Source organism: Rattus norvegicus, chromosome 9 (genome assembly GCF_036323735.1).
Source record: "Rattus norvegicus strain BN/NHsdMcwi chromosome 9, GRCr8, whole genome shotgun sequence".
Classification (NCBI taxonomy): domain Eukaryota; kingdom Metazoa; phylum Chordata; class Mammalia; order Rodentia; family Muridae; genus Rattus; species Rattus norvegicus.
Genome location: NC_086027.1, coordinates 87,027,883 through 87,052,201, shown reverse-complemented (window position 1 = coordinate 87,052,201; position 24,319 = coordinate 87,027,883). Strand labels below are relative to the sequence as shown.

General features: G+C 42.2%; 1 protein-coding gene across 2 annotated transcripts in view; it reads left to right on the top strand.

The window, feature by feature from the left end:
- Positions 1-24,319, top strand: part of Pax3 (paired box 3) — a 96,572-nt gene that overhangs the window by 60,330 nt on the left and 11,923 nt on the right. For both annotated transcript variants that reach the window (XM_006245131.5, NM_053710.1), the window contains exons 5-7: positions 4,820-5,025; positions 15,004-15,169; positions 15,953-16,167. In XM_006245131.5, the coding sequence (XP_006245193.1) occupies positions 4,820-5,025; positions 15,004-15,169; positions 15,953-16,167 (587 nt within the window). The remainder of the gene's footprint in view (positions 1-4,819; positions 5,026-15,003; positions 15,170-15,952; positions 16,168-24,319) is intronic.

Here is a 24,319-nt window from a genome sequence, read left to right as displayed (position 1 = left end):
ACCTTGAAAACAATCTGTCTAATGAGCCACAGAATGCATTTTGCATGTGACGGCATCAGTGAGATCATATAGAACTAGTTTATAGAGCTTAGTAATTTATTGCTGTGACGTTTCCCTATCTAGGTACCAAGTCACAGCCTCAGGCGTTCTATGGAGGGAGAGGAGGAGGAGGAGAAGGAGGAGGAAGAGGAGGAGGAGGGAGAGGAGGAGGAGAAGGAGGAAGAAGAGGAGGAGAAGGGAGAGGAGGAGGAGGAGGAAGAGGAGGAAGAGGGAGAGGAGGAGGAGGAAGAGGAGGAGGAGGGAGAGGAAGAGGAGGAGGGAGAGGAGGAGAAAACCTTCTATTTCTTTAGATCAAGCTGCCTTTTTTCTTGCTTTGCCTTGCTTTCTTTTCCATATTGTGTGTCGGACCTACCTACTATTGAGTTTGTTCTTCTACCCTGACAACGCAGAATGTAGCTAAGAGATGAACTACAAGAAAAGAGTCTCTATGTGCTATAAAATTGGGACTTCAAAGTGAGATTTGCTCCTAGTAAAAATTGAATGATGCAAATGCACTTGCTTGTTGTGAATTAGGTTGGCTCTGTACAAATGTTAAGTTTTACTTCTCGTCAGTAACAGAAGAAATGGTAGTATTTCCGTCTTAGAAAGAGCTAGATTTTCCTAGCTGGTCAATTAACCTTGGATTGCTGACTTTACATATTTTAAAGCCCACATCCTTTTGGGGTTTAGAGATGGGGAGAAGTTACAATTAGCCTGTAAAAATGTGGCTTTGTATTGCCAAAAATGATCAGTTGGTTCAAATAATTTTCCAGTCGAGAAATCAAGGAAATGATTTCCTCTCTGTCTCTGAAACGCTGATGTCTAGCCCTTTCTCCTTCAGCTTAGAAGCAAAAGTAGTGATTTGTTAGCTAGTTAGAGAATTTTATTTGTGGTAGAAAAGTCTGTCCTGTTGAGTTAAGAAGTTCTGGGATTCTTCAATTGTTAATTTGAGGTGGTTCCTCAACACACACACACATACACACACACACACGCACATACACACACATACACACACACACACACGCACGTACACACACACTCTCTCTCTCTTTTGTAAAAAATTAATAATCGTTCTCAAAACACATAGATCTGTACAAATACTTAGACACCTTTGAAAATAATTTTTAAGAATTTATAGACCCAAATACCTCTAAATAGATATTGGGAGGCTAGCAGAGAACAGAGTCTCTGTCTTACAGAAGTAGATTAGCAGAGAAATCAGAGTCAGAGGGAAACTGAAAATTTGCCATGTAACTCTATTTATTCAACTTGCAGTTATTAAGCACCTACTGAGTACCAGGTCCCCAACATGAGCAAGTCAGGGAGAGGGCCTTGAACTCACAGAATTTATTTTCTGGGGATATTGATTGTTAGGTAAAACATGGTGGTCTTGACCCTCAGGATTAATTCTTGGTGGTGCTTACACATCCAAGCAATCTTTTTCTTCAGAAAGCAGAGATGATTTTGATTAATTGACTTGACAGTGTATGGCACCTCATATTTACTTGGGAGGATTTAATAACCCCAGAGAGTTCCAAGGAAACATGAAAATTCCCACATACCTTTATCCTAATGGGAGCAGAGTAACAGAATGTAGACGAGAAGATTTAGGGTTCTCACAGGCAGGGGAAGCTCCTGGAAAGACTTTTAACTCTGTTAAGCCTTTCACCTACATCCACTGTGAAAGAGAAATCAGGACAACAGAAATCTGGAATGGGGAAGGAAAACAGTCTGTGGAAATGAATTGCCTTCTTGGGGAAACAGGCAATTTGTCTCTCTAGGAGTGTCATGCTTACAGTTTAAACATACATATGAGAAAGTGCAGGTTGTGGGTAAAATGTGGCAGGAAGCATTTTATATGCTTGGGGATTCTGAGAGGGAAAACCGGTAATGTGGAATATTGCTTGAATTTGTCCTTAAAGCCATCCAACGCCTGTCTTCTTATCTCCTGAGCTTGAGACGATTTTATATTAAATTAGGGCAAGAGTGAGTGAAAAAGCAAGCGTATGATACAACACACACCAAATGTATCGTATAGGAAGATTTTACTTTTATAGTGTATTTGCTCCCAGCTGTATCTTCTTAAGTTAATGGTTAATTTGCTGTTTCCTCCTTTCAAAGTCCATAGGTGTGCATTAAATATAGAAGTATTAAAATATTAGAAAAATGTAAAATCATGCCCGGGGACTCATTTCACCTTTTGGGAAGCTTATAACTTGTCCTACAATACAGCAAAGTTTGAGTCTCTGTAGGACAGAATGAGATTTGGTTCTAAGAAACTAGAAATACTGGATCCAGAGAGGGGGCTCCAAGGCCTGACAACCTGAATTTGATCTTCCACATGGTGGAAGGAGAAAACTCAGTCCCGGAAGTCGTCCTCCGACCTCCACGTGTGTGCTGTTACTCCAGCGCCCCCATTCCCCACCCTCAGATATGTAAATAATAAAACTTAAAAAAAAAAGAACTTAGATCCATAACTTGGCATCGTAACATCCACTGGTGATCCTGGCTGTCAGGTGACTGAGGCTGAGGCTGAGGCCGGAAGATTAAAGGTTTGACACCAGCTTTGACTGCGCTAGCTTTGGCTAAGCAGTGGGACCCTGCCTCAAAAGGACAAGGAGTTAAAAATATAGACCTCATTGTGTTTTCCAAGGACTTGTCTGATCCTACCAGACTAGTTGTAAATAACTTACTTTGATGTTTACAAAAAATTATTAATTTGTATATATATATTATGTATATATATATATAGTGTGTGTGTATGTGTCTGTGTGTGTGTGTGTGTGTGTGTGTGTGTGTGTGTGTGTTTGAATGCTTACGTGTCAGGTGCATACCTGGAAGTCAGAGGACAACTGTACAACTGTGTAAAGTCTCCTTTCATGTTGATTCCTGGGGATCAGACTCAGTTTGTCAGGCTTACGTAGCAAGTGCCTTTAACCACTGGACCATCTTGACACCCCTGCCTTGATGTTGACTTGACTCTGTAGTCTTCATCCTGGTGTATCCATTTGCCACAGTACATCTCAATCCCTTCTCTAGCAGGCTGACCCCTGCCCCCCAGTTCTTTGGGGAGGTTTTAGGGTGCATTTGAATGTGCTCAGGTGCAAAGCTGCTGTGGCTCCTGCTCATGTCTGAGACTCTGTCCCTGATAGCTGTGGACAGCTACCCCCCCCAACTCTCCACCCCTGTAGTGCCCTGGTCTTGAATGTCTTCTAATCACAGAGACCTCTCCTTATAGGTCAACAGGTCCTCTGTTGTGGGAATGAATTTGCAGTACAGGCACTAACACTGTCTTAGTATATACAAGGGCAACTGTGTACTACCTCTTTCCCCATCAAATGATGGCCTAGAAATGGCATCAACGCTTTTCAAGTTCTTCTTATAGCTTCTTCCTTTAAGAATTCAGAACTGGCTTGGGGGTGGTGGTGGCGGTGGTGGCGGTGGTGGCAGTGGTGGCAGTGGTGGTACTGGTGTAGGTAGAGGTAGTGGTGGTGGTTCAAGCATTTAGTTCCAGAACTTGGGAGGCAGAGGTAGGTAGAGTTCAAGGCTAGCCTGGCCTACAGAGTGAATTCCAGGACAGCCAGGGCTACATAGAGAAACCCTGTCTCAAAATTCTTAAAAAAAAGGGGGGGGGGCTAAAACAAACCCCTGCCACTTGCTCCCTACCCCCCAAAAAGAAGTGGGTTGTTCATGCCATTTCTATCTCATTCTCTGCCCCCACTTCTTATTCTAGTCACTTGTATACTAAATTATAAAGCTCACCCCCGACATTAATATAGGAAAATATAGGCTGCTTTGGGAGAAGCCACGGTAGGGGCAGCTTCAGGGTCTTCGGTCCTGTGCAGTCATGCAGCGTACTGAGAAGAGTCTGACCACTGATTAAGGCTCTCTTGAAATTTGTGATAACTTCTGAACAAGGGGCCTCCGTTCCCTTTTTGCCCTGGGCTCCTGCAGTCAGGCAGCTAATCCAGACTTTCCTCTGCCTCAGCAGAGACTCAGACTTTGAACTTCACTTTGGGGATGGCTCACCAGACAGTGTCTCCTGTTTGGATTAGTTCTTGAGATTACCATTAATAAGACAGAAATTCTCCTTAAAGCATTTCCCAGTTTCTAGTGATGTGGTACTGATTTCTTTTTTAAAATAGTGTTGGAATTTATAATATATGGGAATCCTTAAAAGTTTGCTATTTTCCATTACTTTTAGGTACTAAGTCAATTATAAAATATTTTAAATCACAATTACTTAAAAGATAGTATCTTTTTAAAATTAAGACTTAAAGTTAGCATACAAAAGTACTTGGTGTCCTTATGACATTTTATACATACCTGTCATTATATTTACCACTCACTTGTTCACCTCCATTACTAGTAGGAATTTATCAGAGAACGAATTAAAAGCCAGGTAGGGCATGGTGGCACACACCTGAATCCCAGCACTTGGGAGAATCAGGCAGAGGGATTTTGAGGCCAAGACCAGCCTGGGTTACTTAGGGAGATGTGTTTCATTTCTTACACGGATGACTGCTAAGTGCAGGCCTGTGAAAACGGACTAGGACCCGTCGCTTCCCAAGACTCAGGATAACGGATACTCAGAGCAAATACTTCAAGGGGGATTTGCTGCAGGGAGACAGAATAGAAGATATCAAGAACCATTTAATAGCCCGATAGTGTGATATAAGAGGGTTGGTGTCCGTGAGAAGACAGCAAGCACTTCAGGCTTCCAGTCACCGTGGCTGGATTCAACTTTACCATTTTTTCCCTTTCCCTCTTGTGCTTTTAGCCTCCGCACCTCAATCAGATGAAGGCTCGGACATTGACTCAGAACCTGATTTACCGCTGAAGAGGAAGCAGCGCAGGAGTAGAACCACCTTCACCGCAGAGCAGCTGGAGGAACTGGAGCGCGCTTTCGAGAGAACCCACTATCCAGACATTTACACCAGGGAGGAGCTGGCCCAGAGGGCGAAGCTTACTGAGGCCCGAGTGCAGGTACTGATACCCAGACTTCGGGGACTTTTTCGTTGTTTGGTCTTACAAAGTAGCTCTGGCTGGTATGAACTCATGGGCCTCCTAAGTGCTGGCCTTACAACACAGCCAAGAAGTGTTCGAGGCCAAGAAAACCACATTAGCAACAGTGCTTAGCGTAAACGATGATCTGTAGGCTTTGGTTGCTGTTGGAGGCTATGTTTTTAGCACACAGAAGTTCATTCTTTTCCTGTGCACTCAACATTAGGATCCTGATAGCTTACCAGAAACTACATGGCTATTGAGGGTGGTTCCCAGGTAATAGCAAACATATTTTGAGTGGTTATTTTTGCTCGAGGCCCAATTTTAAGTCTTGTATTTCACACAAATTAACTCATGAATCATCACCAAAGCCCTTGGTTGACATAGTTCCCATCCCCAGTCTGTGGATGAGGAAATAGAAGCTTCAGCTAGTTAAATAACTACCTAAGCTAACACTACTTGCTGCCTGCTGCTATAGAAACCACGGCTCCCAAGTGTTTCACCCGTGGCCTTACCATTAGGAAAGTGTGCGAAAATTCACCCACTCTCTTCTTTCACAGATTGGATAGTTTGGAAGCAATTGCATTATTTTAAGATTGTTGCAATGCCTGATTTTGGTTGTCAGGGTGACACATGTAGGAAGAGGAATGTGTCTGGCTTAGGAACTGCTTGCATTAGATTGGTCTATGAGCATACATTTTCTTGATTGCTCATTGATGTAGGAGAGTCGAGCCACTGTGTGTGGTGCCATTCTTAGGTAAGTGGTCCAAGCTGAGCATGAGCCAGAGGAACCAAACAAGTAAGCAGTGAGCCTCCACGGTCTCTGATTAGCTCACGCCTCCAGGTTCATGCCGTGGCTTTCTTGAAAGGAGGACGGCGGATGAGCTTCCTTCTCAAGTTGCTTTTGGTTGAGTTTATCACAGAAACAGAAAGAAAACTAGGACCATCTTGCTTAACTAATTTTTTTATTTTTTTACATTAATTAATCTCTTTGTGTCTGTAACTGGAGGTCAGAGGACAAGTCGTAGGAACTAGTTTATCCTTCCTTCAAATGGGTTCTAGGGATCAAACTCACAGCATTAAGCTTAATTTCGAATACCCTTAACCGGCCGAGCCATTTCTCCAACCCCAAATTATCTTTTGATCTCTTTGGGAGGGCTTCTAGAAAAGGCTATTTAAGTTGCCATGTCTAACTTGAGTGTACAATAATGCTTTCATAATCAGCAGTGAACTTTCCCTTCGGTTTTTGGGTATATTACACAAGTCTAAGGGATTTCCAGAATTCTTGGTCATTCTATAATTTTAGCTTTTCTATCTGGAAATACCAGGTGATAGACCCAGTATTTCATAGTCAAAGTTAGGCTTTTTGGCAGTGAGCTACTCAGTGGTTGACATGGTCCCTAGACTTATCAACACTTTCATATGCCCACTGCATTACTCTTTCTATTGAAGGAGTGTCTTTAAGAGTCTCCCTAGACTGTAGAGTCTCCCATGTGGTCTAAGTCGCATCAGAACAGTCAAGGGGTGAAGAGATGGGCTAGTAGTTCTCTTCGGAAGCTGCAGTCTAATAAGGACAATGAAGTCAGCATACAAATGATCACAAACAAACAAAGCAGACGTGTTAAGTGCCGATAAAAATCATCAAAAATGCATCATGTGATTGGAGGAAAGGAAAAGATGAAGTCTTGGAGAAAAAGAAAAGTAGGTCAAATGGCCTACATTGCACAGGGACGGGGACACATATTCATCCAAGGGCACAGCAAAGGGACAAAGTTGGCAGTGCCTGAGCTACATATGAGATGACAACTCCATCTCCCATCCAGGCATTCTGAGAGGTCAGGGACTAGTGCCCTCTGGTTGGAGTATGAACAGAGGAAGGCTGGGTGCAGCGCTGGGCCCAGGACACCCATTAAGGCTTGCCTATCAGGGTATCAGGCTCACGGGGGGCTGTGGCAAGAAGTAGATGACAGGATTGACAAGGATGGGGTGATGGCAGAAGTATTCTGAGGTGGAAAGTAAGTAGTGATTGTGTAAGTTGGAGGTGGGTTAGAAGGGTGATGGGAATAGTCATGGGTATGCTAGGGTTCCTGAGACTGACAATTGAACATTGGAGGTATTGAATTGGGGGAGATTGCTTGGTGGTTCAGTGGTTAAAGCACTTGTTGAGAATGCATGAGGCCCACCCCTAGGATCCCCAGGACTTATGCAGATGCTATTGGGCAAGGCAGCATTCTATAACTTCAGCTTCAGAGAGAGGAGATAGGACATCACCTGAGAAAGTTGGCTAGCACCAAACTGGCTCCATTGACCAGCTCTGGGTTCAGTTAAGAGTCCGTCTACCTCAGTGGATAAATAGTGGAAGAGGTAGAGGATGATTCCCAACATCGAGCTTGAACTTTGATATGTACATGAACATGATGCATGAACTTATCCATGTGAACACTAAACACACACAGAAAGAGAGGAAGAAAGGAAGGAAGGAAGGAAGAAAGGAAGAAAGGAAGGAAGGAAGGAGGAAAGAAAGACTGGGACAAAGTGCTCCTCTCTTGCACAGGACAGAAACCATCTTCTTTAGCCATGGACCAGGATGCATTTACTTTGTATCCTAGTGAGATGAATTAGTTCTCCTATGTTGTAATACTATAACCATGGGTATAACATACATCAAAAAAGCCATGTCACATCGATTTTGCTTCTGATAGAGTCCTGTGATTGCCCAGTTTGAGTGTGCGATGAGGCTCAGTGATTTCCCATGGAGTGTCCCCTCGATTTCAAGACTTAGCTCTTGTACGTTATGACTGGGCAAGCATACTGGTGGGTTCTAAAGACCGATCCATAGCCAGCTTTGAATGCAGAGTGAATAGAAGCTAAACTTCATAATGATGAGACAAAGAAGAATGAAAATCTGAAGTGTGTTCATCCCTGCTCTATCTCAAACCCGCGAAGCTTGTATAGTCCTCAAATTCTCATCTGGCTCGGTGAAGGCCAGAGCATAATAATAATAGCCTATTAACTTTCAGAGGACACGGGATCAAACCAATAAAGACTGGTTCATATTTTTCTATGTGGTGGCCTCCCCTCCAAAGCAGGGCCCTCATTAATGTAACAGCTGTCTTAATGTGGCTTTAACCCGGTGACTCTTTACATTCCTTATGGCTTCTTTAGTTCCCTTGAGACGCATCATGTCTTGCACCAGACTATGATCTACGGTCTAACAAATTCCCTAAAACAACCAGCATATGGATCTTTGACTTAACCCAGCAGGAAAAAGAAGGGAGCAGTTAATCACTGATTAAAATGCCAGCAGAAAATGCTGGAGCGTCAGGAAGGTCTGGGAAAGCAGTAGCTAAATCAACTCACTTTGAATGATAGCCAGAAAGTGTGAGTTACTTTAATTTGGGGCACCTGGGAAAACCAAACCTCAAACCCTCAAACCCTCAAACCCCAAACCATGTCCACATTCCACGTTCTACCCTCTTGAGGAAAAATATTTCCAGTCTCTTCTGAATAGAGATGAAACTAAAGCTATAATAACTCGGGCCTTTGTCAGTGTTTCAGAGCAATTCATTTGGACAGTCGTGTCTTTTCACTGCCCGATCTAAGCACACAACACCCTAGGGTCCTCTGTTGTGCGGCAAAGGCTTTGCCTAGAAATAATGTCAGAAGAAGAGGAAGAAAAGAAGGAAAAAATCAGAAACAAGGACAAAGACAGATTGTTAGTTGACTTCTTTGGGTAGCTGTTCATGAGCAAAATATTGGCAACATGAAAGTTTAAACTAGACAATTTCCTGCCGACAAGTATGGTATGCAAGGGGCTTAGTAAGCATTTCTTCTCAGGATGAACTAGGCCAGTTTCTTACTGTGAAGAAGAGAGAAGACATGAAGGACAGCCACCTGTGGAAACAGCATTTGACCAGGAGGTAGAAGGAGTGGCTTTTGGTCCTAGTTTGCCAAGCACATTTTGTTGAGTTTGCACTTGAGTTTCGTTTTTTTTTAAGTAAAGGATAAATTATATCAGGTGATCCCAGTATGGGTTCAAAGGCCACCAGGGTAAATATGGATGGATTTCCAGAGAGCTGGGTAACATGAGGTTATTTCGTGTGTGTGTGTGTGTGTGTGTGTGTGTGTGTGTGTGTGTGTGTGTGTGTGTGTAGTCTGTCTGTTTACATAAGTCTTGACTAGGGACAGTGTTTCTGGATTTTATAATTTCAAATATCATCTTTCCCTTATCCTTAAACTGAAAGCTACTAGGAGGGGTTGGAGAGACAGATCAGTGATTATGAGCACTTGGTGCCCTTGCAGAGGACCCTGGTTCAATTCCCAACACTTATACAGCATCTCATGACTATTTGTAACTTCAGTCCCAGGTGATCAATGATCTCTTCTGGCTTCCTTGGGCATCCAAGGACATGGACATACATATACAGTCTTGGATATACATGAAGACAAAATACTTAAAGACTATAATAAAATAAAATAAGAAAAAGAGGGAAACTCTATCGGGCAGCATGATTTCTCAGGATCCTCTGCACTACAAGTTTGAGATTCTCAAGAAAGTCCAAAGGGGTTCTAAAGTCACCTAACATTCCTCTATAGTTTAGAAGGTAGGATAGGTAGAAAAACACCCGAACTCCATAATGGAAGCAAATTATGGTCACCTGTCTCTCTCCACAGGACACTGCTCTTGATGTGTTAAGATATAGTTGTCTGGGCTTACATGTGTCCATGGACCTGTGGCAGTCCTCCTCTGCCTGCTCTCCCTCCACGTAGATGCTGGGTAACAGCAATGGGCTGGGGAGAGCAGAGCATTGGAAGAGAAAGGAGATGGGAGTGAATGATAGGGTCTGGGGAACCAGCGATGTGTCCTGAAGTTACCAACCAGTTATTCTTCTTGGCCTGGTAGCATACACATCACAGAAGCTCGTGTTTAATGGAGCATTTTACAGTCCTGTGGAATTCTCTTTTAAGGGATCGAGCATGATGTTTTCCTTCCCATTTTTCAAATTGCATTTGCAATAGCTCATCTGAAATGATGGAGGTTAGACTGCCTTTGAGGACAAATCCAAAATGGGAACAAGTAATTTATTGAAGGGTAAAATTAGGCTCACACCATGGGACAATTAGCACTAATCCATGAAACTTGGAAGCAAATTTGACCTAAGCCACCATTCAAGTCAAACTGGCTCCCAATTATTTGAGGTGTTCTGTGGGCACTTCGCTGTTTGCTAGTTGGCACAAAAGGCCTTGGCTGCTGACCACAGAGCGAAAAACACTAAGCCAGGCTTGCATTTACTTGGATTTCTCAGAAGTGTTCGTGTGAGATTTTAGTAGTGATTCATTTATTGAAAGCTTGTAGCTCCTTAACATTCTTTCAAGTGCTTTACCACATTGCTCTCTTAAACGATTACAACTGTGTGTTGAAGTAGGTTGTGTATTTCTCACTTAGCAATGAGAGAACAGAACTCTACTGGCACTAAGCAAAACATTAAAGGTCAGAGTGGGGGCAAGCAGGGGGCTGGGGTTTGACTTCCGACTGGTCTGCATCGTGCCTCTCTGACTGAAAAGCATCCCTGAAATTTTCACTGTGGAAATCCTCCCCACCCCAACTTATAGGGTTGAGTCTGAACAAGTTAGATACCTAATCACAAAGGGAAATTTTATGAAAATTGTACTCTTGGTTTTAAATGCATTATTTTTTCCTCTCATAATTATCATGATGCTTTTGAATGATTTGAATTTTGCCTCACATAACCATTGGATATTATAATGTAGAAGTCCACAAGAAGATAATTTTTTTTTCTTTTTTTCAGAGCTGGGGACCGAACCAGGGCCTTGTGCTTGCTAGGCAAGCGCTCTACCGCTGAGCTAAATCCCCAACCCCGAAGATCATTATTTTTAAAGAGGTGTAACTCAACTTATTGATAGACTCAATGGCAAAACAAAAAAAAAAAAAAAGACTTTGGACAGGTCAAAATGAGCCAGGCTGCTATTCACCAATTAGAATAAAAACTTGATTTGGGGTAATATTTAACATATTTGAGATCACACAGATAATTGCAGGCAATTAACTGTGTATGACGTAAGCCATCAGTCAGTCAATGTGTGCCTCCTGCTCTCACTTGCTTAGCATGTCAGCAGCAATGGGAAGCCAGGAGAGGGGATGTAGGGAGAATAAAATTACATTGACTTATAGGCCAAAGAATTACACTTAACAGCTATGTAACTGACTTAGTAAACCTTGGTCTCTGCCTTACTGCCAAAGGCACGCTTAGAACATCAAAGACCAGTTTGTTTCTGTTGCTATGGCTACTCTTCAAAATAGGAAGGAATTTCTTTAAAAACATTTTTTAATGTGTGTGAGCATTTTGCTTTCATTTATGTCTGTGCACCACATGGGTGCCTAGCTCATGGGGAGCCTGGAAAAAAGGTTTGGATTCTCTATAACTGGAGTTACAGACAGTTGTAAGTTATCATGCGGGTGCTCAGAATCAAACCTGGGTCCTCTGGAGGAGCAGCCAGTGTTTTCAACTGTTGGACCATCTGTTCAGCTTCCAATAAAGAGACATTAATAATTGTAATCAGGTCATAAATTCTCTCTTTCTGTTGGGGATGGAATCATTCCATATTGTAAACTTTCACACGATACAGTAGGTTTTGTGTTGATTGCCTATTAAGAATTGATGATTCTATGCTGAGTTATAGAATGCGTTTCTTTTTCAATTAGGTACAGGTTGATGGCAGCATTCCAGTATCCCATCTTGGTCAATACATGTCTTTACAGTCAAGGTCATTTTTAAGGACAGTTTTTCTTTTTTCAACTGGAAACTGAAAATGTTTACTGAGTTTCAAAACACAAGGTGCAGGCTGAACGCTGTCTTCATCATCAGTATGTTTTTCCTTTAGTGATATGTCTGGTAGGCATGGTGGTTCTAGAAATACTGAGGTTGGCATTGGCTGGATCATTAAAAATCTCTGGTTAAATAGCCAGAGACAAGCAGATCGGGCCTTCCTGCGCCTGGTTCTCTCCAAAACAGAGCTCTGGATAGAGGGAGCTTCAGTTTAAATAGCAGGGTTCTTTCCTTTGGGAACTCTAAGCTTCTTGTTGGAAGTTTGTTTTTTTGTGTGTTTTTTAATTGTAATGCTTGAGTTTGAACCCGAGGCCTCTTACATGGTAGGCAAATTCTTTACCATTGAGCTATACCACCTAGCTCCTTCCAGTCAGGTTTTTTTTTCATAATACTTTAATTGATTATTTGGGAATTTCATATCATGAACTCCGATCACATTGACTTCCCAGTCCTTCCAAGTATGGTCCCCCCATCCTTGTGACCCTCTCCAAAAAAGGAGAAAAAGGTTTTTTTAAATTGTAGCTATAACAGGTACTATATCATTAACATTTAAAAATAAACCCCTCATGGGTTATGCTATTTCTCCAGTACTTATTAGAATCGGTTTGGGAAAAGAAAATAAGCATGATCTTTGAATTCGTAGCCACCTAGTTTGTTTGGATTCTGTCTTCTGAAGGTCCTTGTGGAAAGTGGTGATCTTTCTCCATTATTATTTGAGCAAAGCCAACGTCTACTTCTCAGCCTAGGGCTATGGCATTGGTAGAGTGCATCTTGAAGAAGTGATATGCTGAGCTTTGGAGGGAAGTCACTGGAATTCAGGACAGTGACTACATTAATGACATCACCTCGAGACATCTAGCAGTTCACTTTTTCCAGGATAGCACAGAAACCTGGAACTCTGCTGCATGTCGTAGATTTTGAATGAGCGAGGGAACAGCCTTTCTTGAATCAGAAGGTCTATTAATCTTTGTAGCTTTATCATGTAAAGTTTGACTAAAGTGGGTGGTAGGGTAAGGACTTTTAGGCATGAATTTTCACCCCTAGACTCTTCTTCCACTAACCCAGATTGTGCTAAGCTCTTCCTTGGTTTTCTTCCCATGTTGCCCCTGGGAGTCATAATAGCTTAGTCTTGTAGGGAGAAAACACAACCAATGCAGGCTTGAAATGGAGTGGTCCTGGTCCCATGATTCCAGGTAGGAATTTGTTAAGTCAAGTGAAGCTTTAATTCAATTATTCGTCAACATAGGAAAATACTGGATTACCTTCTTTCCCCCTTGGAAACATAATGATTATTAAAAGTTAATATTTGGGAATGACGGATAAAGGCACTTGCCACCAAGCCTGATGACCTCAGTTCAACCCCTGGAACCCGCATGGTCAAAGGCTAGAATGGCCTCTTGCAAGTTACTTCCCATATGTATTTTAGGCAAGGACTTTCTCTGTTGAATTCTTAGTCAAGCTGTCAAGTCTTTCTGCACTCTACTGTGACCTCTACCTAGAAAGATACTCTTTGTGACATTCATGGCCAACTTTGAAATGAGCAGAAACTTTGTGCCCACTTTAAAGTTTTTCTGACTCCTTGACTTTCTAACACAGAGTTTCTGTGTTTGGTGAGCCATTCTTTTGGACTCTGTGGAGGAGGCTGCCTGATTCCCAAACTCCTCTCTCATTACTTCCTTACCCTTCAGTTTCAAATGCTGTTTTCTCCCATGTTAAATCTCAGTGAACTTTTGCATAAAAATATTAATACTTTTAATTGATAGGAATCCTCTCCTGTGGTAAATATTATTTACACACTCTGAAAAATTTACTACAAGTTTTGTTTTATATTTTAATTATTCAGGTTTAAATCATAATTGGACAAGATCTCAAGGTGTATTAAAGACCTATATAGTATCATTCGACATGTTAGCCATTCAGTTATGTTTCTGGTTGGCATCTTTTTCTCTTTTCTTTCTTTTTTTTTTTTTTTTTGGTTCTTTTTTTTGGTTCTTTTTTTTTCGGAGCTGGGGACCGAACCCAGGGCCTTGCGCTTCCTAGACAAGCGCTCTACCACTGAGCTAAATCCCCAACCCCCTTTTTCTCTTTTCTTTTGACACAAGAAAGACCCGAGGTTTGAATTACTGGTAGAAAAGTTATTTTCCAACCGATTTTTCTGAACATAGATAGGGTGATTTGTATGGTGTTCAACACAGAGCATAACAGTATATAACACAGGTACCAAAAGAAACAATAAACCAGTTTCCCTGCAAAGACCTTCCCTTTTGTGTGAAGCACTTCATTAGCATCTGTTCTAATTGAGGTCCGTGTGGCGAGTCACATTCGAAAGAGATAGGCAAACGGCGCTGCTTGTAAGAACTTTTGTTCAATTCATATAACTATATAGGACAAAGTTTTTCAACCTGTGGGTTGTGACCCCATGGTGGGGGGTTGAATGGCCATTTCACAGGGAGGTCACCTAAGACCACCAGAAAACGCAGATATTTACATTATGATTCATAACAGTAGTGAAATTACAGTTACGAAGTAGCAGTGAACCTAGATTTATGGTTGAGGGTGACCATAACATGAGGAACTGTATTAAAGGGTGGCAACTTTAGGAAGGTTGAGAACCACTGGTCTAGAACCTGTACTTACCCTGATTATAGACCTACAGAAATAGACTGATGATAGGCATATATAGCCCAAGGCTTGGTGTATATAATTGGCCAGGTCAACTTTAGGGCATGTGCTATATGTGTGAGTGTTGGTGTGTGGGGTTGTCCTAGTGTCTCATGGATGTCCTGGAAGGCTGTGCTATGAGGGTAAAGAACACTCATAACAGCAGTAAAGGACACTTCCTGTTTGGAACCCTGCTCAATTGTCCCTGTCAACTGTCATCTGCAGCTTTGCTAGAGCTGATGCAAATCCACATAGGGTCCATCTAGCCCCTTTCCTGACCCCCTGACATTTAACTCCCCTTTCACCCCAACATAATACAGAAGACAGAGGGCCCTTGCCTGTATTTCCTCTGTCAGTAAGGGGCCTTTCATCTGTTTTACCATGAAACATTCATTAAGAATGTACTATTATTTCATCAGTGAAATTCTCAAATTTTAAATTAAATCCATAGGTCTGGTTTAGCAACCGCCGTGCAAGATGGAGGAAGCAAGCTGGAGCCAATCAACTGATGGCTTTCAACCATCTCATTCCGGGGGGATTCCCTCCCACCGCCATGCCGACCCTGCCAACATACCAGCTGTCGGAGACCTCTTACCAGCCCACGTCTATTCCACAAGGTATCTAGGAAGAGAAAAGAGGGGAATGAAAGTGTAACTCCCACTTGCTTTCCATTGGCTGTTTGGCACAGTGAATTTTGTCTGTGACACTGACACTGTTGATGTGCCAATCATATGACATCAGCCTTTCCTACACATACCTGCCGCGGCTCAGAAATAGTTTTGTGCCACACTTGAAGTGATGTAACATCATTTCATTGTTCTAAAACCAATGCTACTCTCCCAAAGAAACATGGGATTTTTTCTCCCCTGGTGGCAATCAGCTGAGGTTCTAGGACTGTAACTGTAATAGTAATTTAGGGAAGGTAAGCTTTGGTAAAGACATCATTCATTAGGACAAGAGGGAAATGCGATAATGTTTAAATTGTAAGGTTATTATCTCGGGGTTGTGAAAGGCAGTGTTTTCAACCCTTGAAACTCTGATATTCTGTTCATGTTAGTGCTGCAAGAGTACATTTGATGAGAAATTTGGTACCTATAGTGATTACACCGTGTTCACTACCCAAACTGGCTTGTTAGTATAGGCCAATGGCCTATCTGTATTCATATTCGAGGTAAGTGTGCCACTGGCGTTGATACACATAGTTTTGTGCTTGTGGCAATGCAAAGACAGATGCACCTGTATTTGTTGTGTGGTTTTACATATGCACGATTGGGAATGCAGTCGCAAGTTCACGTAGTATCTGACCGATGGGTAAGCATTAGCGAGAACTTTCCCAAGGAACTTGCTCTGCTGGTCTACCTACCAGAGACCATCATGGTTGCTTTTCCTCTTCGTTCCAGCCGTATCAGATCCCAGTAGTACTGTTCACAGACCTCAGCCGCTTCCTCCGAGCACTGTCCACCAAAGCACCATTCCTTCGAATGCAGACAGCAGCTCTGCCTACTGCCTTCCCAGCACCAGGCATGGATTTTCAAGCTACACCGACAGCTTCGTGCCTCCATCGGGGCCCTCCAACCCCATGAACCCCGCCATTGGCAATGGCCTTTCACCTCAGGTCAGTCCTGTGTTCCTAGACAGACAATTTGCCGTTACCAGAACCAAACAGTCAATTCCCCCAGGCCGCCGTATAATGAATTGCCAAATGTAAACCATAATGTATTCCTTATACAAGCCACATGATTTCAGTTCCTAAGCTTCCTTTCTCTCTCCCCTTTCTACTGGAGGCATCAAAAGTTTTAGCTGAGACTTGAAATTCAAGTGACTTCTAACGCAATCATGGAGACTTGTGTTTACACTCAGTTGTCAAGGCATTTGTCTTGTGTCTTTCCTGTCCCTAGCTCCCTAGCTCGGAGCTTTGGCTGAAAGCCTCACAAACCTGCTGGGGTTTCTTTTCTTTTGGGTTTTGTTTGTTTGTCTGTTTCAAGTGCTGTTTGGTCATCTGGCAGAATTTTGAGTAAAAAATCCTCATTGTTGGAGAGGAAGTAGGAAAGTTGTATATAGAGAGAAGTGAGAAGGGGGAGGGGGAGAGGGAAAGGGAAGAAGGGAGGAAGGGAAGGAGAGAGAGAGACAGAGGGGAGAGAGGGAGAGAGAGGGGAGAGAGAGAGAGAGAGAGAGAGAGAGAGAGAGAGAGAGAGAGAGAGAGAGAGAGAGACCCGGAAGAGGACTACAATGAATTTGTTATAAGAACACAAATTAAGAGAATTGCTAGTCTTTGGGACTATATAAATATTTGGACACTGTAATTGTTTTTCTAATTTGCATTGAACTATGAGTTTTTCGTGGGGGATTGCATTGATAAATTACCCTGATAATTGCACGTCAGAGGAATGCTTAAATTTCCTACATGTGGCATCTGTCTGAACTTGACATTATTAGCAGTTGTTTAAATACGGAGAGCTTGATTTTATTAGAGAGCAGTTGGCCCAGGTGGCAAGGAGAGCCATCCACTAAATTTGGAGAAATGTCACCAAGGCATTGCAATCTATAATTGCAATCGTGGATCTCTTTGGGGCCGAGAGTGAGAGTTTTTACAGCTTTATCTTTCCTCTACTTCTTTTTTTTTCCTCTCGGTGGTTAGAAAAACAGAGAGAAGCTCAGGATGACACAAATGAAAACCGAAAAGACAATTATAGTCAATTACACACTAATCACAGACGATCACCGCTGCCTAAGCACCGAGAGGGTGTTCTAATAGGCAGAAAATGAGATTTTAATGGCACAAAGGGTGGCCAAAATAATGACTCGTATATCTTTGCCTTCCCCGGGTTCCTCAACTTGTGGTGTGCATCTTCCGAGCAGAGCTCTCAGGCTCTGTGCAATGGTGATAACTCTGAGCAGCTGAGAAGTTCAAAGCCACAGGAGTTGAAAAGACTCGATGGCAAAGGCAATGAAATAAACATTTCCGCCTCAAGGCAAAAGTTCATAAATCCTTTTTTGTAACAGTAAATGTAATTAAGTTTTATAGATTCCTATAGCACATCCTGGGCTTAGAGAAAGAAAAAAAAAGCAAGAGGTGGCTTTAAACCTCAGCAGGCAAATAACAAGGGGAAACAATGGAAGGACTTTTTAGCTCCTTTGATTTCTAAGTGCTGGCATTTGGGGATGTGATTTTACATGACAATGACAGGCTTCCTCTCAAACAGCCAGCTTTTTAACGCTCAGAGTTTCATCTAGAAACTTCTTCCAGAGTTTACAAGCAGCATGGGAAAGGCTCTGCAAGTTTTAACATCAGTCACTTGGAGGAGGCCAGAGAGCAGCCTTTTCTTTTTCTTTTTTAAATTTATTTTTATGTGCCTTGGTATTTTTCCTGCCAGTGTGAGGATGGCAGATTCTCAGGAACTCAAGTAACAGCAGTTGTTAGCCGCCATGTAGGTGCTGGGAATTGAACTCAGGTCCTCTGGAAAAACAGCCGGTGTCAAGGCATCCTTCCAGCGCTATAGAGAACAGCTTTTTAATAGATTAATCTGGTTGAAAGTTTTCCTGAGAGGAAACTGCGACAGGAACTGCTTCTGTGAGAGGCAGGATTCCATCAGAATGTCTTAGAACTTTATTTTCTTCAGTTGTAATGAAAACAGCATGAACTCTGTACAACTCTGAATTAACTAACTAACTAACTAACTAACTAACTAACTAACTAACTAACTAACAAACTAACTCTGGTTAGTTTCTTGCATGCAATGGTCAGGGGATATGGCTGTAAAAGTATTACCAAAGCAGACACATTAGAAATTGATGATCTGGCCACTAACGTTCACCTTCAAGGAAGCTGTCAATGACTTCAGAGTTGGTGGCCGGGTGGGGGTCATTTCATATCTAGCATTGAAAAAAAATCCCATAGACAACTTCCCCCTGTGTTTAGTTCATCCTGCACACCATATCAGTTCCATACTTATATTCATGAGTAACTAGTGAATTTTGTGTTTCTCCTGTAGACCACCAGTAGGGTTCCATGCTATCTTATTTCTTACAGCATTTCCACCAAATCAGAAAAAGAGAATAGCATCCTTAGGCAAACTTGAGGACAAGATAGGGAGTGAGTGACTTTGTATCATCCAAACATCTACGAAAAATAACCGAGGAGAAAATTGGCTTTAGAACTCAGATTTCTACAGCTCTTTGGATTGGTTGTTTCAATAGAGGCCACAATGCCTCTATTGAGCTAAAAGATGTTAGAGTGATCTTGGTTGTCTGGCTTCATTAGAAAACAGCATAAAGAAAGTTATGATGAACCCAAGTCTAATGATTTGGTTCACCTAAGACAGTCAAAGTAGAGTGGTGGTCCTGCTCTACGGAGACTCCATTATCGACCCATGGATTGGATCCTGTGATTCTGAGAACAGCACTGGTGTGACTGTCACTTCTCTATTCTCCACTTGCCTTTCTGCATCCTCCACCCATGTCTTGTCACCTAGTGAACAGGCAAATTCAATGGCAGGACTGGAGATTAGTCCCCCATTAGTATAAGGGGGTTGAAATTAGAATCTAGGATTTTTGGTTGCTGGTTTAGAATCTAGTCTATTGTTGAGTGGGAAGGAAACACACTTCAAAACAAAGCAGAGACAAAATTTTATTCACATTTGAAAAATACTGGTAGAGACTAGTTTTCTAAGTTGGCCTCTTTTTTTTTCTTTTTAAGTCAGTGCTAGGGGTTGAATTTAGTTTTGGGTTTTAGATTTACTCATTTTATTTTATGTATATCAGTGTTTTGTCTACATGATGTATGTGTACCACATACCCTGGTGTCCACAGAGGTCAGAAGAGGGTGTTGGATCCCCTGGAACTGGAGTAGCAGACATTTGTGAGTTACCATGTGAATGTTGGAAATGGAACTCGGTTTCTCTGCGAGAGCAGTCAGTGCTCATAACTGCTGAGCTCTTTCTCTAGCCCCTGCATTTAGGTTTTAAGTTTAGGTTAATTTAGAATTGTTCTTGATAAGCCTGACTGGTTTTCACTCATCTTTTAATTTCTAGCAGTAATAAAAACATTTCGTGCTTACTGTGTTGCCAAGGACCAGCCTCAGCTTGGAGAGGGGTTCTGAGAGAAGGGATATGTGGAAGGGGTGAAATAAACAATTCGAAGTTGAATCATGGGTCTAAGCTGACCTATGTTCTGCTGGAGATGTCTTTCCAGACTGTTCTCTCCCTCTCCTCTTCCCTCTCCCTCCCCCCTCCCCCTCTTTCTTTCTCTGTTGTGTGTGTTCTGATCAAGACAGCTTTTAATTGCTCTCTGTGTTCTGCTTTCAGACAACTTTCTCTTGATATTCTAAAAACTCTCTGGACAGCTCATTTCTTGCAGATCAAAACCAGGTGATATATATATATATATATATATATATATATATATATATATATATATAATTATCCAAGTTTCCCTTTGATTATCCCATGAATCAGCATCCCTTGACCCCAGCCCCTTAGAGAGGGACATCAAGCACAAGCACAGACAATAAGATAGCTGGGTGGGACACCACTCTGATATTACCATTCTGACCACGCCCGGACCTAAATTAGCTTTGTCCCAGGCTGACCTTGACTCAAATCCATCTGCCTCTGTAAGCATAAATAAAAAACCTAGCTGGGCAGGATCTTGCTTTGAGATCACCACTCCCTAAATCTCTTCATCTCCTTCTTTAGTATTTTTCTGTCAAGCTGTCTCACTGTTGTTCCTTTAGATCTGTGGAGCTCAATATACAATTCATACTGCATCCTTGTATTTTGCACTGTTTTCAGCATTCTTTCCCACAGCCTTAAGAGCTGTCCTGAAAGTCACAGCATTCTACCACTTTACTGAGACATAGACATACCCTTGCCTCCTGGACTTAGGCTGTCTCTGATGATCATGGAGTCATTAACCTTGGCAGAGAGGGAAGAATGGGAAAATATATACATTATATTACAAACAGGCCTTATACCCACAGCAACCATCAACATTCCTGGAGGACCACATCCTGCTAGCTCTGTTCCTGGGGCAGGAATCTATGTCATACTGTCACTTACATGGCCAAGCCAGACTCAGCACTGTATAGAATTTTTTCCAGGACAACCACTGGTGATATTTTCATACATTGACTCTGGGTTCTTTTTACATCTTAAGCCTTTCTTTTTTTTTCCCCGGAGCTGGGGACCGATCCCAGGGCCTTGTGCTTGCTAGGCAAGTGCTCTACCACTGAGCTAAATCCCCAACCCCCATCTTAAGCCTTTCTAAAAATCGAGATAGATGGTAGCATACAGATTTTTCATCTGATTTTTTAAAAAATTATTGTGACCAATTCATTGTAGCTATGTTCGGTTGAGTCTTTTTAGCATATTTAAAATATTTGTGTATTCTATTTGATATTTTCTTCGGTATCACCAGTGTTGGTACATTGTTGACTATTCAAACTAGCAGGGAGTAGTAGAATGTATGAATGGGAACCAATGTGCAAAGGCATTTTCTTTGTTTATTTCTTTGCTTTATATTTTTCTAGACACAGGTTCTCACTCTATACTAGGTAGGTCTAAGACTTCTCACAGTCTTTTTACCCCAATGCTGGAAGTTATAGGTGTGGGCCATCATGATCAGTTGACATCTAGTTGTTTAATAAGGAATTAATAGACACATCATTTGCCAAATGGTACCCACACTCCCTCTATCTGCCTTCTCCTAGTTATTCTTCTGTAAACATAAGCCAACACTTCTGTTACTAGTCTCTGCCAAGGGAAGCATCATGTTGTAAGAGGTTTTCAATGGGCATGGCTACTGCCCTTGACCGCTTGTCTTGTGAGTGTGGCCAAATGGTTTCACAAATGGAGGGCTGGCCTCCCATTTGCTAGCAAAGACTCGATCTGTCAGGAGACTTGAGGCAAGATTCTCAGAGTCAGACAGGGGCAGGGCAGGTTAAAATCTCAATCTTTTTTTACTTTCTGATTAATTGTCCAACATATTTAACCTTTCTAGGAGACAGGGCTCAGAATGAGGCTCCAGGACCCATCCCCCCACCCCAGAAGACCACCCAACTCACCCTCCTAAGGTCTTTTCCTGGTAGCAGTAACTTTCGTTTGAAAGGTTATATTCCCTTGCTGCCATGACAGTACAGAACTCACAGGTTATTAATTTCCCTTTCTATATATACTGTATTCAAAATCTCACTACATATGTGAGAGAGACGGAGGACACTGGCTTGGAAATTGGATTGCAGAGAAATATTACCACACGCTCAAGACATGAGGCTCATTAACATGTGGCCCATGTTCTTTTAATTAGCTTTTCTTTGAATGAAATACTACCTTCAGTGCTTCCCCACCCCCAAAGCATACATAACCAACTCTCCCAACATGGGCAATTAGACTAACAAACTTTTATAATTTCATGCCCCACGTCCACCTACTTCTATAAACTTTGTAGGATTTGTCAACAGCTTCCAACAAGCTCTTGAATGAAACACACTATCGGTTGGTTACAGGGGGTCTAGGGAAATTCTCTATTGTTCTGTCATCTATGAAAACGGGCCAACTTGGCAGCATTTAGGGTTCGTCAACAATTGCAAATGATTCTTCAAATGTTTTGGGTTTGGTAAAACAGAAAACACATTTTTGCCAAGTACTTTTTCTCCATAATTTTTCAAACTGTGCATTTTAGGGAACATTTGATCCATATGGTTTTGATTCATTTACTCTCATATCATTGTTTTTTTTTTCCTATGGAGCCATTTGATATGCAAGAGGCTTTCCTACACTCAGTTTAAAGCCCTCTCCTTCATAGAAGGAGGAAGTCCCGTTTGCAACCTCAGAGGCCATAAATTCTGAGACCTGCTCCAGCGACACTTAAAACTACATTTGGTATAAATCTGGGTCATTATGAGCACACATTATGTTTAGAGCAGATGGGCAGACTTTCTTTCTGTCTTATGAGTGAAGCCAATGACAAAATAAGAAAATAGGCTTAAATTACAAAAAGAAAAAAGTTTTGTTTTAGAGAACATTTAACTGTTATTAACAGACCCCTGAGGTCAAAGCTTCGCACAGAGGCCGCCTTTCAAATTTTGTCCAGGTATTGGGTAAGATGTAATCGAATAACCCATACACCTGTCCTGTTTCATGGCTAATCTCCTGAGGGGGGGAAATTCTCATAAAGATTTGTGTGCCAGCTTGAAAGTCTGCTCAGGACTCAACACCTCCGGAAGAAAGAGTTGGTCTGCGGATCTCATCAGATTTGTTGACCATCCATCTAAGTCCGGTTGAACTGTTACACACTTGTGGCGTCGCTATCTCAGGCCTGACACACAACCAGAAAGAGTGACTGAATCTCTACAAGAATGAGGTGGTGATTGAGGGCCTGAGATGCCAGCATCCACTTCTGTTCTTATTCACATTTCACAAAGGAAAGCCTTTACCTCAAATTCCCATCCAGTTGCTTTTACAAGAATAATGTTAAAATTGAGGTTATTGGTGTGTAATGTATGTAAATTGCATATTTGGTGTCAGCCATGCTTATTAGGCAGTTCCTCCATTTCATGCATATATGTATTAAGACTATCATGGTCCATTTCAAATTAGATTTCAATCGCTCAATACAGTTTCTTTTGACAAACATTTGTTAATGCTGAAACTGATTAGGGAGAAGCGGCTAAGCGTTAATATGTGTACATTAAAGTCAGGACTGCTTTTGATTCTGCTCATATTTTCCTTTGACCACAGAGTTCAGCAGGAGCTCACACTCTTTAGTGGCAGAGGCAGGAGGATGGTGGTTTGACCATTAAGATATAAAGAAGAACTTGCCACCGATGAGCCTATTACATGGATGGACTTTGGCTGTTAAAGATAATCTACTAAAACTAGTCACAAGGGGTGCTTTTGTGCTGTTTCTTCGGGGAAACACAGTAAGGTTTCCTCTATTGGTACAGTCAGTCGGCTCTCATTTCAAGAGAACTGCTTCTTTCTGGACGTTTTGGATACATATTCAGAAGCTGTTTGAGGCTCGTATTATTGATAAGACATTTGCATTGCGCATTTGACACGCAGATTGCTGATCGGATCCTGTGCCCTCAACTTACCTTTTATTGCTCTGAAGAACCAGCCAAGCAGGTGGTCTGCCACACCAACCCTGTTCCCAAAGGAACCCCTCGCTTCCTCCACACTTTCCAGGGACTCATCTGTGGAAGGGAGAGGAGGTGATTTTGATTAAAGAGATTTGTTGGGTGTCAAACAAAGCTGGGATGGAGACACGTTCCGTTCGAAAGCGGCTGCCCTCCAAAGCCTCCGTACCTTTCTGGTTCTTTTCTAAAGCGGCCCACGAGCTCATTCCCAGGGCTTGAGAAACCCCACATGTTTACAATGACTTCAGACTGTTTACGATCATAAATGAACACGTTTCAGCTATACCAGAAGAGCTCTGGGGCATTTGTGTATTTCCAGCCATTCTCATTCTGCTGGGGGCTGGGGAGGGGGGTTCTGCTCCCTGGTGAATATTACTGCTGTTAATTCCTCTGTTGAATCCGTGCAGGCTGTCACTGACTAACCTGGTGCCTTGGATTCTACTCTACAGGTTGAGGCTCCTATCCTTAAAAACATGATGAGCATCTGGTTTATAGTGACTCTAGGTGTGACCTTTTGGCTTACTTAAATGTGGACAGTCGTGAGTGACAACAGGCTGGCCAGAATCTCCTTTTTATAGACGGAGGGGACACATCCAGTGGCAGCATCAGAAATCATGCTCCCTAAGAGAGCCAC